General features: G+C 40.4%; 1 protein-coding gene across 8 annotated transcripts in view; it reads right to left on the minus strand.

Annotated features, from left to right (window-relative positions):
- The window catches only part of CDC42BPA (CDC42 binding protein kinase alpha), a 175,361-nt gene that overhangs the window by 2,930 nt on the left and 153,455 nt on the right, over nt 1-18,976 (minus strand). For 3 of the 8 annotated variants that reach the window (XM_061350515.1, XM_061350514.1, XM_061350512.1), the window contains 6 exons: nt 17,956-18,549; nt 15,938-16,035; nt 14,244-14,328; nt 12,318-12,441; nt 10,915-11,032; nt 111-228 (listed from right to left, as the gene is read on the minus strand). In XM_061350515.1, coding sequence (XP_061206499.1) covers nt 111-228; nt 10,915-11,032; nt 12,318-12,441; nt 14,244-14,328; nt 15,938-16,035; nt 17,956-18,549 — 1,137 coding nt within the window. Of the gene's footprint in view, nt 1-110; nt 229-4,618; nt 4,805-4,945; nt 5,015-5,039; nt 6,915-10,914; nt 11,033-12,317; nt 12,442-14,243; nt 14,329-15,937; nt 16,036-17,955; nt 18,550-18,976 lie in introns of those variants that run through there. The other 5 variants (XM_061350508.1, XM_061350509.1, XM_061350510.1 and 2 more) reach the window with 4 other exon arrangements.

Below are 18,976 nucleotides of genomic sequence, written 5' to 3' on the forward strand. Positions count from 1 at the left end.
CATTTCTGAAAATCCTGGCTGGTGACAGTACAGATAGAAGCAAAGGCAGGAGCCCATTCTCTAAAAACCTTGTGCATAGAACCCAAAGTGACACAGTCCCATTTGCTTACGTGCTGCTAACCCGCTGCTCGCACTCATCGATCGTCCTGGTTCCGTGCGGGATTTGGTGATCGATGGGATGCTGACAGAGCCACTGAACACAGTCCGGCTTTCCTGAGGCCGAAGATTCTGCAATGCAGACACACACAGAGACGTATTTACTTACTGACTGCTGCTGCAACCTTGGATGTTATGAAGTAAGGCCCCAAAATCCATGACAGCCCCAACCTTACCAGAGCCGAATTATCTGGGCAGCAAGTCAGCAAAAGTGGCAAAAGAACATTCTGCAGTTTAGTGCAGAGACTGAAGCACACACAACGCGACAGTGAAGTGCTGAATTACATGGACATATGCAGACAACTGGAAGAGTATGTGTAATAATTCCCTTGAAAGGATGGTGTTGCCAGCCTCATTAATCTGCTGGAGATGCATTAAAGTTATCTCACATAATGCATTCTTTCTGAAGACAAGCTTCCAAGGATCTTATTAAACTGTCTATCTTTGATGCCATCATTTGTGCCATGCAACTTTACTCAATAACCATGTTAATCCCTAATGGCTATGAGTTATAAACACAATCTGTATTTCAATTACTTATGTAATTCAAAAGGTATTAACAGTATTACCCCATACCTATGCCAGTTGAGCCAAAGGGACAATCAGCCTCCTGTTTCCAGCCTGCCCATGCAGGGCAACCAGAGCACATGCTGCTGGTTTTCTGCATATTTTCTACTATTGTTCCTGTTTTACATCCCAAGTTCTCCAGTGTGATTTTCTGAACTGGTATGTTGCTGAAGTGGTCTTTTACTTCTACTCTACTTGGATACAATAGTTCCTTAAACAAAAGTTGTCTCTAAAGAAGTTCTGGGTGATTTTCTTTCTGCTTCTGTTAAGTTACAGCTGACCTTAGGAGAAAAGGCTGCTCAGCTTATTCAGCCCACCTCTCTGTATATGAACTGGCTCCTTAGCCCAGAGGGACTTTCTAATGCCCATGCTTATCATTTAATGTCTGGCTAAATACGAGACTTCATCCTGCCCCTAACGTGATTTGTGCTATTAAGTGATCAGCAGTAACTAGAATTAGGTTCAGGGAACCTTTACAGATGCAGTGTGAAAACAACTGCAGGCAGCTCTGAGCATTACTTTATTTCCACTTTATACTCCTTCCCAACTGTTAATTTCTTCCTACTTCTACGTAATTAGTTCCCCACGCTCACTCTGAGATAAAGTAACCACACATAAAACAACCATTGGAATTACAATGGCTTTTTAAGCTGGGATGTTAGATCACAACAAAGACCCCACCCCTTCACAAGGGTATTCTCAGAATCCCACAGCTACTACCCATTTCTCTATCTGTATTTTAAAATGGATAATTAGAGAATGAACAGGTTTTGTACAGTTCAGACTTCATCAGATAACTGTTACCAACCTGCTGTCAAATCCAGTCCTACACTGATCCTTAGAGTCACTGCTATAACAGACCTCTTTGCTCTCACAGTCAACCCTTGGCTTCTCATTCTCCCGTTGGGCTAGAAGGGCTGATTTTTAGCATGCAACAAACAAGAAAGTATCAAAATCTCTCCTGCTCCCAGATCTCTCTCAAACACCAACAAAAGAGAATCAGAGACCTACCAGTGAACAGCGCTGTTTGATTCTCCCCTCATCCATCGCTGCCCTATTCTCAATGAGGATTTATAAAGGTTTAAAGTCTCTTAAATCATTTGTGGCATTATATTCCTGTCTCTTGCTTACTTTCTCCCCCTTGACAGTGTATTCTAATGATGACCATTTTTCATGTCCTCAGTTTGCAAAGTCCATGTAATTCCTCATAGGAAGTTTCTCCACAAAGCAAATCTTTCATTGTTCTTTGGTCTAGAAATGAAATAAGCACGTGCCAGCGAGCCTGGCATTTTGGACCAAACCCCCTGTAAGTGATACATACATGATGCAGGAAGGGGACTCAAATCAAAATAAAGAGCAGTTATTAGCAGTAGTTATAAAGCAGCAAAACGCAGCAAGTTAAAAAGAAGGAGAAAAAAAAAGAGACCTGAGCTTGCTTTACTTAAAGAAAGAGACAAAAACCCCTCATGTAGAGCAACAATTCAAATCCTAGCAGGGAAATTCAACCCCATTGCTGAACCAAATGGAGAAAGGTAAATGAAGAGGGGAAAAAAGACAACCAGCTGCAGAGAATCTGCTTGCTGACCAAAGTTAGTCACTGTGAAATAGGGTGGAAGACCCAGCTCAAGTTCAGTGCATCCCATTCCCAGTCCGAGAATGGAGCTGCTGTGGGTTGTCTACGTGCAATCGCTGCTCACAGCTCTGCAGTGGCGCTGAGCCCCAGCTCCAGCACCCACACTCGCTGCTCCCATGCTGCCTCCTCAGGCAGTGCGGCCAGAACACACGTACAGGGTCTAATTGAACAGTTACACCACCTACAGGAAATCGCTGGCCTGTGTCTCTGTCCATCACACTGCTGCTTCTTGTTCGGGTTGTTTTTTGTTCTGAAGTAGTGTTCTGTTCATGACCTGATAAACCTGAGCTTTTAATTCTTCCATGATATAACACACCGATCTAAAAGCCCACTTTTCCAACTCACCTATGAATTCAATACTGTTGTGATTCCAATATCGCACCTGAACATGGGACCATGGTCCCCTCAGAGGGAGCACTATGCTTCTTACACCATCTCCAAACACAGGGAGGACAGACAGCCAGAAAACCAAAACTCTCAAGCCTTGCTTTCCATACAGCTTACAGCATTCCTACCCTAGAGCCACAAAGGAGACAAAAGCTCTTCTTCATAGAAAACTAAACCTCTATTGCTCTAAAGGACTAACAGGTACAAGATGTCTACACTCCAGGTTGCCCACTTCACTTTTTCCTCTATTTGATGCTAGCAGGCTGCAACATTAGGATGAAGGATGCTCCTGAGGCAAAAATTAAGATCTACTGTCTGATACACCAGGGGTCACTCCTGACTGATCCCAGGGAGACTATTCACATGAGCAAGGGAAGGCAGAGGATGGGTCACAGTCCACTGGCAGATCACTGCCTATCAAGCACAGAAAAGTGTAGTGTGCAGCTGGATTAAGGAAAGCCCTGTTAAAACCAAAACTGAACTACAGCTTGAGGGAGCCTTATAATGACTCACTAAGAGAGAAACAACTTTCAGCTTAAAATTAATGACTGTTGCATTTCACCAATTTCTCATTCCTCTTGTGCCTTTGCACCTCTTCTCCTACCAGAACAGCCAGGATGGGTGCAGATCTCTCATCACAAAACGCTGCCACTTCCCTTTTGAATATTAATGGTTGTGATGACTGGGACTTCACAACAGTGAGACATGGCCATGCATGCAACCAGTGAAAGCTGTGCAGATTTGTAGCCACATGGAAGAGGTTGATTTTCCTCCTACATTTTTATATTCCCTGCACTGTTGTAAGCAGGTATGTATCCAAAACCCTTGCTGGTGATAGGGATCTAGAACAGCGACTAAAAGGCAGTCGAAGCAGCCTGGCAGTGAAGATTTGCCATGCATGTCTGAAGGGTGTCCAAAGGCCACAGAAACCAACAGCTGTGTTTCCATTACAGCAACAGACATGGCTCAGACCCATACAAACCCTGAGCAACCAGCCACCATCATGTCCATCTACCTCACAGATTAGTCCTGATTTATCTGCCTCAAGCAGCAGTGCAGGCTATGGCACGGTACACAATGCATAGCATGTACTTATGCCTGTTTTAGCATGGCTTGTACCTCTGCAGGACCTAGCAACCCCCATGGAGTCAGACCATGATGCACAATACAAGAGAAAAACACAGGACCACTTCCGTTCCCCCCAGTTTACATTCCAACTGGAAGGACAGTCACAGAACAGCATCCTACCTCAAGCCTCTGCTTAAAGCTACCACAATTTAAAGGATCTACAACACCAAGCTGCCATCATATTTCACTTCTGATCTTTCTTGTACATGTTCTAGTTTCACTTACTTTAACCTAGGAACTGTCTGAGGCATAATCTCTGCCTGCCTCTCCCAGTCCCAATGTGCAGCGCTGTGTAAAAGTTCTTGCATTCCACACGATTTCCTCATAAACAAGCAGTTTGAAAGTCAGGTCCAACACAGACAGATCCAAAGCCTTTTCCTAATACAATCTGATCCACAGCATCCTGCTACTGACTGCTGGAGGATGCACACTGTGGAACACGGGACTTATCATTCCAAATTCCCAAGTCCTTTCTGGTGATTGAAAATGCTGTTCTCATAGCAAAAGGTTCAGCCCAGTTATTATACACTTCCTTTCTCTAAAGCCATGAAGTATCTCTGTTTCCTGGCATGTCAGAGCTGTGGAAAGACCAGAGCTGATAGCAGAAAATGAATCATCTGGGTCAGAAGAATGTTAAGGGGTGAGGGTAACCAACCGCTTATAAGGGTTTTTCTCCCATGTTAATAGCCAGGCAAAGGAAAACCACACAGTGTTAGTAAAGTGAACACCTGACTCAGCTGTTCGTACCCTCCGAGTCATAAAGTCTGGAGTACCGAGGACAGAGCGTGGAGGCGGGGAAAATGCAGGGTTTATGGAATCGTAAGAGAGGAATTTTTCAGCTGAATTAACAGTCATGTGGTAGATGTGCTCAAAGTTGCTCGGAGAGGAGATCAGACGGGAGTGATGATGAGGGAATTGATAAGGGGAACGCTGCTATCAAAGACAACAGAGAGAGAAAGCAATGAAGGATGGTTGTACAGGTTAACATTGGCAACAGCAGTCCACAAGAGCAGTCAAACACTGAAGGACAGCCAGACAGCAGCCCTGCTTGCCCGTCAGCACACAGGTTCTTACATTGTCACCCCCAGTCCTCTGAGCACCTTCCTTACATGGTGTCACAGGGGCCTGCTGCCCTTGCTGTGGCTAAAACATTAAAAACAAATAAAACTTTTAACTCATTGGGAATCGATTCTAATATTTATTATTATTTGATATTTCAAAGAGCACCACAGTTGTAAAAGGTGCTTTACAGACAGTTGAGAAGCATTAGTTCCCTGCCTTGAGGAGCTTACAATCTAAAATAGACATAACACAAACAAAGGAAGGTGAACACAGGTGAGATGGTGTGGGGAGAAGAAAAGATGAGGATACACAACAGTTAAAAGAGTGTAAGAGATTTCCTTCTGTTATTCATGCATTAAAAGTAAGTATCACCCGTACAACAAACACAGAGTGTTTCTAAGGGGAGGGAACAGTCTTTCAGGACAGGGACACAGGTTGTGCGGGAATGTGCAGTGGTTAGTGTCAGACAACTGGAACAATTCACTTGGCTGCAGATACACAACACAAGGCCTATGTCCTTCTGCAGGCTCACTTAATCCTCACAGTGCTTTAGTGACAAAGGGGCTTTACACTCCTGCCTCTGTGCTGCAAAAGACTAGGCCCTTAGCAGGTAAGGTGCAGAAGCATTGGGAAATTCACATGGTTTTGATAGGTCAACTGAGCAATGTGCTCCCAAGGTGTGACATAAAGAGAGGGGAGAAATAATCCTGCAAATTAAACAGAATCAACTTCTACTTCGTCTCTGCAGGACAGGCTGACATAAGTGCTCTTGTAATTTAAAGTCATCTAAATCCAGATTCAATGGAAGAGCATTTCAAGGCTCTGTCTCCCTCCCTGTGCTACCTGTACGTGTTCAGCAGGTCAGCCTGCAAGGGGGTGCTTTGCTCAATGGCCACCAGCAAATCAGAACACCTTTTCTCATTTATAACTTCTAATTTCCCCTTGTCCAATTGATTTCATCACCTTTAAACAAACAACTCTGAGTAACATTAGAAATGTTAGGACTTAAAAAAATAATATATGGTAAAAATATTACTTACTCCTCTGCTAAACCTAAGGCACTACTTTTTGTATGTGGAACGTATTAAAGTCTGGAAGAACATTAAGTCACATCCCAATACATATTATCAAACATTATTATTACTGGTTTCATAATTTCAGCTGGTAAAATCCAACTTTTGTTTTTTTAAACACACAGTTATTATGAGGCTTTGCATGTTAACTGAAACACCAATTACCACATTATGGCATATAAGATATAATATACATTAAATAGTTATTAGTAAGTTTAGCAGCATCTAAATACCAGTATAAGAAGCCACCATTCCAGGAATGGTCCATGGAATCAGCCTTTGCTGAGTTATCTGCTCACAACAGAGAACTGGCAGCAAAGTCAGCCAAGTTCCTAAAAGCCAATAAGGGAGAAATGGGAGTGTCTAAAATCACAAGCTAAAAGCAGAGGGTCGGCCAGCTGCAGACCATGGAAATACTTAGCCAGCATTCATGAATGTGAGAAAGCCATGACATGGGAACATTTTACAAATGATCCTCCATGGCACTTTCTCCATGGACTCCACCATTAGATGCATGCATGGGGTTCCCACTTTCTTTAAAGAATACCAAATATAGGTAAATATTCATTTACTCTAAAAGTTTCTCATTTGAAACAAGCAAAGCTTCACACATTGTCTAGAATGGAAGTAAAATGGCTCATGTATAATGAGGTCAAACTGAAGCATGTTCAAATAGAATGGCAGTTAAGACTAGCTTTTGTATATAAAATACTTAGGCATGCAGAATAGGAAAGCAAAATCAATCCTGTACATCTGATGTACACAGAGAGGTGGTCTGTGCTGCAGTTAAGTGCAGTTCCAGATTTCAGATCTTCACTACAAAGGAGCGTCCACGATAAAGTGGCTTCAAGGGACAAGAGGGCAGAAGGGAGGCCAGACTGTACGGCCAGTTAATTGGTGACAGGCTGCTAGGGAAGAAAAACATGTAAATAAATAAGTTTGGGGATACACTAACAGGAACGATTCCAAATTGTACAAAACAAGACAATGACCCAGATCTAGTATCCACATCAATAAAATACAAATACATACTGATTAAGGCTCTGGTAATAGCAAGAACTTCTGGTGTCTGCTGTGTTGTAGCCTGTGAACTTGCTTGTTCAAAGCCAAACCCCTGAGTAACTGCTCACCATGAAGAAAAGAAGGATGCAAACTTACAATTGCCTGATAGCCTCTAATCTTTTCTTTCTTAAATCTGATCTCACGCTGAGCCTTTGGCATGCTCCTTTCTGTCCAAACATAGGGCTATGCTGGTCAAAGGTGTCAGTTCATGGGGAGAATAACGTGGGACTGGGTAATAAACTGCAATTTGCCATAAACATTATCTCATTGTTCCTGTTCCATGAAACCTTGGAAACAACACATAAAAAGTCATCTTCCGCTCTAGTGTGGCTGCATCAGCAAGGGCAATCACATGCAGACAGGTATGTTGCACATATGTAGGCAATTGATACAACATATCAAATAGCCCGAAGGAGTTTAAAGCATTCCTTTCATCTGATTTTCATTGTGTACATTTACAATACAATTTAATCCCTCAAAATTTATCTTTCAAAAGCCATCATTAAAAATAGTAGTGGGCAGGGAGCAAGAAAGCTCCCATTGGCTCTGCACGCATCAGGCAGCACAAGTGCACATCCCCTCCTGCCCGCTGTCATACTGCAGCCCAGCCATGCAAGAGCCATCACTACCAGTTCCAGTTCTGTGCTTTGTTCAATTTTTGGCATTTCCTCTGAAAAAGGCAGCAGAGGCAGGTTAGCTTGACTGCAGAGATGAGTTCTGACTGGATTCACATTGTATATATATAAAGTGAGTATGTATATATTCATAAATAAATACATATATATATATAAATGTTATCCTTTGCTTTATGAAGTTCATCCCTGGATGCTAGATAAATGCAATACTGAGCTGGCTGTTTATAGTTTGTGACAATCTCATCCAACTCAGAGATTAAGATACCTATGTTCTACTAAAACCTATTTATTACTAAGGATCCTTCTGCCTACATAGCACTATACTGACTTCAGTGAAAGCTCACGTTGGATAAGCAGATTTATATCAGCAGATCCAAATTTGAAATTGCTCAAGTCAGAAGAAACCGCACATGAAAAGGCTCACTCCATTCTTTCATATACTTTCTACATTCCAGTATCTCATAAAAGAAGCTGCCTCATCTAAAACAACAGGACGAAGAGAGTTTAAGGAAACTATTAGCTTTGCCCTGCTTGTTCCCTCTAGTGGCAGCCCTCTTTAGATGCAAAAATGTATTTTCCATAAACAGAAACTGGCACTGACAAAGCAAAATGCTGCAGTCTCTCTCATGGTTCTTAAGAAACCTTTTTTCTTCTGAAACACACTCATTTATTTACAAATACAAAGAACATATTCCAGGTGCAAAATCATCACACATGCCAAGAAGCACACACACACAAAAAAAACCCTATTCGTCATTTTGGAGCAAGGTATGAATCAAGTGAAATAATTCTACGTCCTTGTAACGAGACTGCCATCCAGATGAACTGTACACAGAGCTGTTCTTTACCTGATTCTCCAGGAAACACCCTGTCTTTTCATTCTAAATTTATCTTTCAAATAAAACATTAGACTCAATGCATAACACCATACGCACACAACTCCTTATGTCCTGTTTTTGTGCCTGAGAAACAAAATAGGTAGTTTGGAACAGACTAAATGAAAAGTTAGCCAAACACCTTACAGGAAGCTTGCAAGAAAAGAAAAAGCTGCCTGGACCAAAGTAACTCTTGACAGAAAACTTATTTCCTAATCCCAAGTTACGCTTTCAAAGTCACAGTTTCAAGACCTGTGATTGACGCAATTCTGTACCCATTAAGTTAGGAATACGAATACAATATGATATGGCAAGGAGCTGCTGGAAAAATACATGTCAATTTTGCTTTATCTGCAAAAGACAGCAGTATCTCCCAGCAGTAAGACAGATACGTACTTGCAAAAAGAGTTTTTGATAGTAACTTTAAAAAGAAGCTGCAGCAGTGGAACAAATGCAGAAATCAATTCTACACTGTACACCTTTTCTAATACCTTCTCATCACTTTTAAGTGTGGAAAGTGACTCATGAATTCCTGTCAAAATATCATATTGATTGGTAAGAAGCAAAGTACCAGTCCTAACTTCAAATATGACCTTTGAACTAATACAAGGCTTCCATAATTAAAATTCAAAGGTAAAAGCCTTTTAGAGGTTACATAGCTGATGAAATATTGATCCTCATAAGTCCAGAAAATCCCCTCCAACAGGTAAAATCTTTCCTCATTCTACACTTGTCAGATCTGGGGCTCGATTGAGAGTTCTTGCAGCTTTTGATTCCCATGAACTTAAAACTACTGATGGTGCCAAATGGGATGGTTTTTGCCCTACCTTTAGCAGCAGCAGATTATTTTCTCTGCTTTAGAAAAGCCAGAAATGTTTTAAAGAACCCACGAGACATGGAAAATAATAATAATAATAATAACATCAACAACAACAATAATAATAATAACAAAGGTTCTGACCTGCATCCTGCCCTGAAGCATGTCATCATTCTTTGTTCAACTGTAGACATATGTATTCTCACATTCAGGTAAGACTAAACACTTCCCTTGGATTTGGCCTGTGTTTTCTAGAAGCAGCCCCTTCCTTATTTATTAATTTATAAACACACACAAACACACACACACACACTCTGCTGCTTTCTGCTCAATTGCACTAGCGTATTTGTTATTTAGAGTTTTCTCAGAGCGCCCCTACTGTAAGATTTAAAGTAAATCCTATCTTTTCTTTGCATATTCTCATCTAAGGAAAACACGGTGCCAGAAGGGCTCATGCATAACATGCAGACTTTATGGTAAAGTATAATATAAAAATACTATCTGCTGCAAAAGCAAGGTAAAATGAGTATCTGAACACCAAATGTGTTATGCTCCTCGAGGCCCTAAATTAGTGCAACTGTACAGCATGCTTTATTTTCCAGTCTTACTGCAGTTCCCTTTGGGATTTCAAGTATCTGAAAATCCCACTTTCAGCGTCTATTTACTGCTTTCTGCACAGACTCCAGGTTAACAATGATTATCATTTTAGACAGCACTTCTGTACTAATGCTGTACATCTTACTGTGGCGATCATATCATCTGTTTGGTATTGTATCATATGACCTTTCTCACAATTAGCATCTTCTGAATCCAATCTGTGTCATCATGGACAATACAAAAATCACAAACAAGATGCTCAAGGTATCTTGAAGCAAGTAGTATGATACTCTCCTATGAAGTAAATATTAATTGGTCTTTATTTCAACAAAAAATTCAGCAACTTCAAGATGAGTATTTCCTAAATAAGGTTTTGTGGAAACGAACACATCTGTGTGCTATCATGCTTTCTTTTCCATTTCTCAACTTGTTTCATTGAGGCTAGTTAATTTGGAGAAAAAAAAAGAAAAAGCATCTTGGGCATAGAAAGAAATTTGGGCATTTGCTACAGTTCCACTGTCTGAGGAAAAGATGCTGTAAAGAGAGAAGCCAAATTAGAGCTAAAGATGGGAAGAGAGGAAAAGAACTGAACTACAGTTCCTAGAGAATGGAATTTTCTCTTTCCATTCCCACAGAGAACACAGGCCCAAACCCTCTTAATTTTGTCCCTTCATATGGATCATAAAAAGTATCAACACTGCGAGGCCAATCTGCCTTAAAACCCAGGAGTCATCAGGCACTCCTCAAAGCTTAAGTGTCACCCTCACACACAGCAGAGCATGTTTAGCTTCATTTCCCTAGTGACTCCTCCTGATGTGAAACACATCAACACTCTGAATATGTATTTTAAGTGGTACTTGTCTTTCTGTCACTAATTTGCAGCCTCTGTTGCAGTCACTCTCACACGTACTTTTGTACTTACCATTGGAAGGTCTTTGAGGATCTGGATACCATCTCCTGGACCCATATGTGCTATGTGGTTAAAATTAGTTGGGTTAGAAATTAATTTATTTCTCATTTCTGGATCGCGTAGCATCTCCCTGGAAGAGAAAATACTTCGTTTAGATATTTGGTTCGAGGTGTGGATGGACACTTACAAAACATGTACAGCTTTGATTATCAGCTACTTTTAAATGGAAATTAACTCTTTAGCCATGTTAACAGCGATAAACCCTTGCTATCAGCACTGGCATGGACAAGCTTCCAACTTGAAGAGAGGGCACAGGGCCAGAAGAATGCTGTTTGCAGGCTAACAGCCCATGCCCAGTAGTTACTGACATTCAAAGAATATACAACCGCTATGAGCTGATACAAAGCTCCGTAAGATGAGTAAAAGCAGAACTCGTTTGTGATGTATTACAAAGTGGAGATGAAAATGAAGTACAAAATATGAAAATAGAATTAAAATAATACTGCAGTACCTTTCTCAGTCTGTGGTCAGAATTAAAAGCTCTTCAAAATGGCAAGGATGCATTTCAGAACTCAGAATACGTAACATTTTAAAAGACCAAACCACGATCAGCTCAGAAAAGGCAAAGACAAGAACTGGAATTTCATCTCCACTGTACACAGCTGTTACTTTTCTTAGAGCCAAACAGAAAGGAAAGCTGGGAACCAACCATCGGTGGAAGACGTTGAAAGTTAGAAAACTGAAATACTCAGTTCTTGGAGTGTAGCTTAGCACAGTAGGTGGTCATCTTTAATGAGTGACAGTAAATGGTCAGTAACATCTTCCATGAACACTGTGAGCAGTGCAGACCTATTTTTATTGCCAGATAGGAAAGTATTTGTGACCCTCTTAAGACTTCTATTAGAAACACAGCCTGAAGTCCTATATCCTCTGAAGAGGTGAGTTTTCTGAGATTTATAGAATGTTTATGTAGTTAAATCTATAAATCAAAAAAGCAGATGCCTTGGAATACTGCTGAGTAGAAATGCCTTCAGAAAGAAAAGCAGAACCAGAGTCTGAAAGTAATTAATTCATATGCATAGTTAGCAATGTCATCTCCTTTTGCACAGTGTTTATTACAGATCTTTATATACACAGTATTATGTGCACACCTACGTACCTATACACAGTATGTGGAGACATGCATTCCAAATCACAGCTGTTTCACATAATTAATTTGAGCTAATGAATATTTATGTATCCAGTGCATATCGACATCCAAATTGGTATTAACACAAATTAAACATCGAGGATTAACACGGTAGTGAAGAGACAGAAACATTTGAAGCAACAAATGATGTACCACACTGGCATCAGTCACTGTTCTTCAGGGCCTACAGGCATGTACAGAACACAGGTACATGTTGAATACCGACCTCCTCTGCTGCATCCTCTCCTCCTCTGGTACTCTGAATGAATAGCGGCGCTTGTTGTTGATGTTTCGGACCATTTGCTTCCGGCTGTTGTCTGATGTCTCAGGAACTACCAGTTCATCGCCCTCTGAAATAATATATATATGATGATCATAGAACGGTTTGGGTTGGAAGGACTTTAAATACCATCTAGTTCCAACACACTGCCATGGGCAGCAACACCTTCCATTACAGCGGGTTGTTCAAAGCCCTGTCCAACCTGGCGTGATGCAAACACAATTCAGTGGGACAATTCAAATTCATGGAATTTGAATTCAAAGCCATTTTCTCCCTCTGCTTTTACTAGTGTTGGACATCACCCATTGCCCATGAAACCTGAACAAATGCTCCTTGGTTTATGGGTTTTGTTGGTCATTACCTACTCTGTTTTACACCAACAGACTTAACCCTTCCTCCCACACAAGCTGCCACAACTGTGTTCTCAAACTACCACTGATTAATTCTTTCAAACACAACAATTAGGTGGGCAGGAAAGGATCTCAGTCCTCTATCTCGAACTCTCTTTGGCAGTTCTCACTGAAAATCACTAGAACAGCCTCTTGTTCTGCCAATCATCTGGAACTGAAGATTCTTTTTTATTCATTTTCTCCTCCAAAGAGACTAAACCTTCTGAAATGTTTGAACAATGATGTGTTTTGGTGTAACTATGGGAAAAAGGAAGATTTCTTCCACATGTGTGTGTCTGGCCAAAGTCTTTATTATAGTAAGACATGAAGTATATAGCAGGGATCATCATACAACAGGGGCACTGCACTGAATGAATGCTGCAACTGCTCTGTCTTGTTTGGTTTTATATATATATGTATATATATATATGAGGACTAAAGGTACACTTAATAAGCTTGAACATACTAACATGTACTGCTTACTGCCAAGACAGTTTTTGCATGGAGCTGAAAGCTTTTCTTTCATTAAGATCAAGTGGAGATTTCATGAAGTGTGGGCTCTACTGGGTAAGTAGCTTCAGGAACAAAACTTCAGACTTACAGAGATACACGTGGAGGATACTTTTACTGTTTGGAAGCCTCTTCTGAAAGATGGTGAGAAGTGTACAGGAGCAAAGCACCAGCCTTACTTCTGATCCTATGCTTTCCATTTTTCTGCTCTGCTTTTAAAGCCCAGTCTTTATTAGACTTGAAAATTCTTTATACAGACGTTGCCCATATTGTTCCTCTCTCCCACAGTCATTCCTTTTGTACTAATCTACTATCAATTTAAATAAACACTGAAACACTGCCAACAGCACTATGTGTTTCTGGAGCTTTATTTCCACTGTTTTCAGAATAGTTGCTAAAAAGAATTATAGCTTTTGAGTGTTAAAACAAAGCACATCCCCTCTCTATCTAATAAACAAAAGATTAAGGAAATTACTCAGTATGGTTATAAAATGAGCTGTAAAAAGAAAAAAGGTCAAGAGGACTCATAACAAAAATAGAGTTCTGAAGATAAAACTCTGGCACATAATCATATGCGGCCCTAGTATCAAGTTATGAATATATAATATCACTTTCTGATCCTTGGGCAAGGTTTGTTTAGTATAATACCAATTTTAATCTAGTACTGCCAAGATTGCTATTAAAGTCTTCAATTGTGCAGGCATTTTTAGATAGTATTCTGGTAGGTGATCACAGATCCGAAGGGAGCATTTAGTCATTCTGTTTTCTATTTCCAGTCTCTCACTGAATGTTCAAATGGGAAACAAGAGTTCGGAGTAGCTGCCTAGCAGACACCACTGCATAAGCTCTGGCTCTCTCCAAACGTAACATATGTTTGAGAGATCACTTTCTACAATACAAAGACCCAGGCCAAAGGAAAATGCTCTTTCTAAGCAGAAATTCACGTGATAAAAATTGGCTTGTCTTTACTTACCTGCCATTTTGTTTTTGAAATATATTAATCTAACTGTCTCCAGGCCTAAAAGGTTTAGTGATCCTTCTGTATTCAAGGGTCGTACCTGAAACAAGGAAAAACCAGCCCTTGTAACAGCAATAACTCACATAATTATAGTACATCTTATTCTGAAAGCTCCAACATACCATTATAAACCCTGTAAAAGGAGCACTGTTACAAAGCCAGCCAGAGGGCAGGACAGTGTAACTGGCCAGAGCAAAGCCTGCTCCACAGAACTGCAGGCTGAAGGGAACAGTGTCTCCTATCTCCAGTGACACATGCCTGCTCTCTAGATTAGCAATTTTGAGTCATTAAAACCATGCAGCAGAGTTAAAAACAGTTTTAGATTTTAAACTTCTGTTTGGAGATCAAGTACAGAAGGAGCTGCCTAATATCCTACTTAGAGACATAGGCTTAACACCATTCCTCTCTAAATAACTGTCTACTTCTTATAGCAATTCAATTTTGTCTACTAGATGCACAAAGCAATAAGCTGTACTTTTATTTTGTGTTAGTAGCATATCAGTTATGCTTTGCAACTTGAGAGGAGTATATATGGATTGCTAAAGCCTATTGGTATTTGTGATTTCCAATTTAAAAATGAAAGAAGCACTCCACTGAGTTTGCAAATTGTGTTAGAAACAAACTCTTCATAATAAATGGCCAGTTTTCAGTCTCCTAGATGTAGCAATTCCTGTTTGTAGAAAGTAGCTTCATTTATTAAATGGGCAGCCTTGAGACAAATATTAATCAATATACTAAATCATACTATGATCTGTGGGGGGAAAAAAACCCACTCCAACTGCTTAACTCAACATCTGGACATCAGAAGGAGTAGAGGAAATCTGTAAAAGGCCATATTCTTCTCTCCTGAAGACAGTAAATAGCTGAGCACCTCGATCTTTGCGTTATTTATCCTTACAGCACTGCTGTAATATCCTGGTCTGCATCTGACATGTGGGAAATTGATATGCAGAGAGACTGAATGACTTACACAAGACCACAAGGGCAATTTCTTGTAGTTTTGTGTCACTGGAATGCCAGTAAAGGAATTAAGTTGACAAAAATACAAAGTTCAAGTCACTCTAAACTATGGGAAAAACAACATTTTTCTTTTGGCTTTCCAAACACAGCTGAGCAAACACCTCCCAAATACCAAGAAGTGTCAGCTTTCAAAAACTTCTGTCTTTTGATAAGTGATCCAAACCTGACATCATCCTGGGTTTTAATATTTGCTCTGGTTGAACCAAAATGTTCTAACCCTGTCCACAATGTTCTCAAGAACCAGAAGGCAGCTTTTTGAAGGAAGGTTTAATTATGCTAACATCCACCATCTTCTGGCAATAACATATATGGAACCAGGTCCAATGGAGTCATACGCAATTAATACCCAAAACCTGCTCTCTACAGTAAGTCTTTACATGCTTACATGCTCACATGCTCCAGATTGATCATTCACCTAAAAAAGCAAAACCACATGCAACACACATTTGGCATCTTACATTTTGACCAAAAAGTACTAGTTTTCTTGCAATAGCTTTTCTAGTTCAATTGTGTTTAGATAAGCAGTTATAATGATAGCTTCAATGTGCTTAAAAATCCTGGTATGACTGCAGCCAAAGCAAGATTGAGTCTAGATATGTTCTTTAACTGATACTGAAACAGCAAGTTACCTTTTTGAGAGGAATAGTCTGAATCCACTCCATGGAGTTCACATCGAAGATATCAATTGCATTTTCACTGTACACAGAGAGGTATGGTGCATTGTAACCTGAGAGAGGATGATTAGGTATAGTGTGATGTGCTTTTAGACATGGCTCAAAATATACAATTGCTTATGGTTTAACCATATTTATGAAAAACAACCCCACACCCCATAGCCCAACAACAGTATCTGCAAAATATGTTTGAACTCAAAAATGGCCAAGAAATTTATCCTGGAGGCAAACCAGCACTACCAAAAACCTTAAAACCTCCCCGGCTTTTCTTTTAACTTTGCAGAACCAACTACTTTTTGGACTATAAAGGATTACAGTTTCCGCTGCCAAACACTGATGTGGTTTCAAAGGTTTTTTTTTGTTCTTCAAAAAACCCCTATTTTTAAGAGCTCATATTTTGTACATGATCTGGTAGGAAAATACACTCTCATTAGTTAATAACTGTCATTTGAATGAACTGAGCTCTTAGTTTCTGGACCAGGTACTAAATGAACATCAGTCGGCACTAAGCACTGTGACACAGTCATAAAAATCTTTATGCTTCCTTTTAGCTTTAATTCTCTTATTTTCTGGACTGTAAAGAGAATTCTCGTGCTACTCATCTGGCACATTTCCCCAGGATGAAATTTATTCCACTGGGACCACTTCTAAAGCAGAATTCAGTATTTCCATGTCAGCAACAAGACTGCCATGGTCTGCCAAGACTAGCAAGATCATCCAATTTGTGCTTCAATGTAACAGGTTTTGCTACAAATTATACCTCCATTCTGAACTGCACTAACATCAAATCACCTCGTTTGAGGCAATCAAAAATCTTTCACAAATATCAATGACCAGTATAGAAGAACTACATGTGAAAATGCCTGATTTTCAACTGATCACAAAAATCTTTCGATTCATCCATTCTCTTGAGTCCTGTATAATTATCACACTCTTGCTTGAAACCCAGAAGTGATAGAGCCTGTGAAAGTTGTTCATTCCACATTCAGAAGGGGCTTCACTCAAGCAAGGTGAAACATTCTTCTCAACTTCAGAGTGACTGTACTGCTCTCACAGGTAAGAAGGTAGACCATGCTAAAAATCAACCTAAGACTGGGCTCGTGCACAAATACTCCGAGGGCAAACACGGCTAATCTTTATCTGCATTCAGAAAGACATTAAAAAGAAGATGACAGGCATTGCAGAGTTCTTCCTCCCTCCAACTGACAAAACCCCAGCTTTCAAAAAGTGTGCAATAAATGTTTTACAGTTCTTGCTGGGAACATAAATCTTGAAAAATTACAGTATTTCCCTTCAGGTTACGAAATATATTATCTATGCTGCCTGCCATACATTGGATTTTAGAAGGGAAGAGGGAAACAGACGGGGAACTTAAAAATGATTTTTGTTAAAGAGCAAAGAGAGGAGATGAATGAGAAGAGTGTCCACGAAACTGCCAAGGAAGAGATAATGATGGAATAAGGAAAGAAAATGTAAAAAAAACCCCAGCCCATTAAATAGGAACAAGCACCATTTAAGAAAGGCAAGTCAAATACCAGATCCTGATGACTGGGCATCACAAAAGGTTGAATCACAATGCTGAGCCAAAGTACAGCTGAATTTTAAGACTTTAAATAACAACAGTCCTATCTGTATCAGCAGTAGTGAATGCGTAGCTCCCATTAGCCTCTGTAGGACCTGAGGCCTTCAACTGTTTTAGAGAGCAGGCCATGTGTTTAGAAAGTGGACATCAGATTTAGAACTGATTCCTCTTCATGTTCCAGCAGTACAAGTCAGTGACAGCTTTGTCAAGCCTAGCATAAGTGAGATGAGGATAAAACCCTCTGACTAGACTAAACACGCTGACAGATGCTGAGGGCGTTCATTTACCTGCCAGGTAATTATCCTTGCATCTCACTTCCTCTGGAAATTAATAAAAGCAGCGATCACTTCAATGAATAACAGCAAATACAGTGATACACAGAGCAACTTACAGCAAGAAGATGGAGTTGCGGGCCACATCAACTCTTGTTGTCTGGATCTTCGGCCCTGGCAGTCAACGTAAACCCCTACGCTGCTAAAACACAGCAGGTACTCTTTACTTGAGATTTCGACTGCACAGATGGCATCAGTTGGCTGCTGCGAGATAAATGAGAGTGTGTGGTCATCTGGATGGAGCAGACTGTATGGACTGCCTTCTCCGTGAAGGGGGTATTTTAGGAAACCGGACTGGTAGCCCACACAAAGACGATCACTGAAGACTGACATCCACTGGACATTGCCCTGGACTTGGATCTCCTTGATCTTTTTGTGGCGCGTCTTGCTCTGATTTAGTTCATAACAGAGGACCTGCCTTTTCATAGCTACACACAGGCAGGTAAGAGCTCCGTGGCGCACATGTCCAGAAACTATTGACTGACAGCCTTTTGTCTCTGCCAGCTTATAGAACTCAGTCTCCCTTCCATCCAGGGCAGCCATAGGGAAAAGGCGCACGTGACGGTTCCGTCCTGAGATCACTGCAATGAGCTGTTCACTTGGGATAAGCTCAATCTGATGAACCTTCTTATTGTCACCAACACGGATGATCTCTAAAAAAGAAACCCCAAACAACCCCCCCAAATCCAAGTAAATAATATTGAAGTGTGATTTGTTCATAAAATACATATTTGTTAAGATAAATTACCAAGGAAAGCCAAGAAACCCCGTTTATTGCTTCCCTGCAATATTAAAATGTACACAATCAAAACATGTAGCTTAATAATACCAGATGTGGCAATGCTAGACAGACCTTTGGCTTTGCCCCATCAGAAGAAGAGAGGAGAAGATTCAATGCAGTAACAACTGCTGTATCATTTCAGTATTTATCTCAAAACCAGTTTATAGCCACAAATTACTGAATAAAGGAAAACCCTCAAAGAGCCAAATGTATAGTTAAACATCTTGCTTATTCAATTAGCTTGGGCATCTGTCATTACATCTCTCTACAATACTGAACATAAAGTTTTCATTTCCCAC

The sequence above is a fragment of the Neopsephotus bourkii genome, unplaced genomic scaffold, assembly GCF_033783945.1.
Source record: "Neopsephotus bourkii isolate Nb327-2 ecotype Australia unplaced genomic scaffold, CSIRO-AGI_Nbou_v1 NB_518, whole genome shotgun sequence".
Classification (NCBI taxonomy): Eukaryota; Metazoa; Chordata; class Aves; order Psittaciformes; family Psittacidae; genus Neopsephotus; species Neopsephotus bourkii.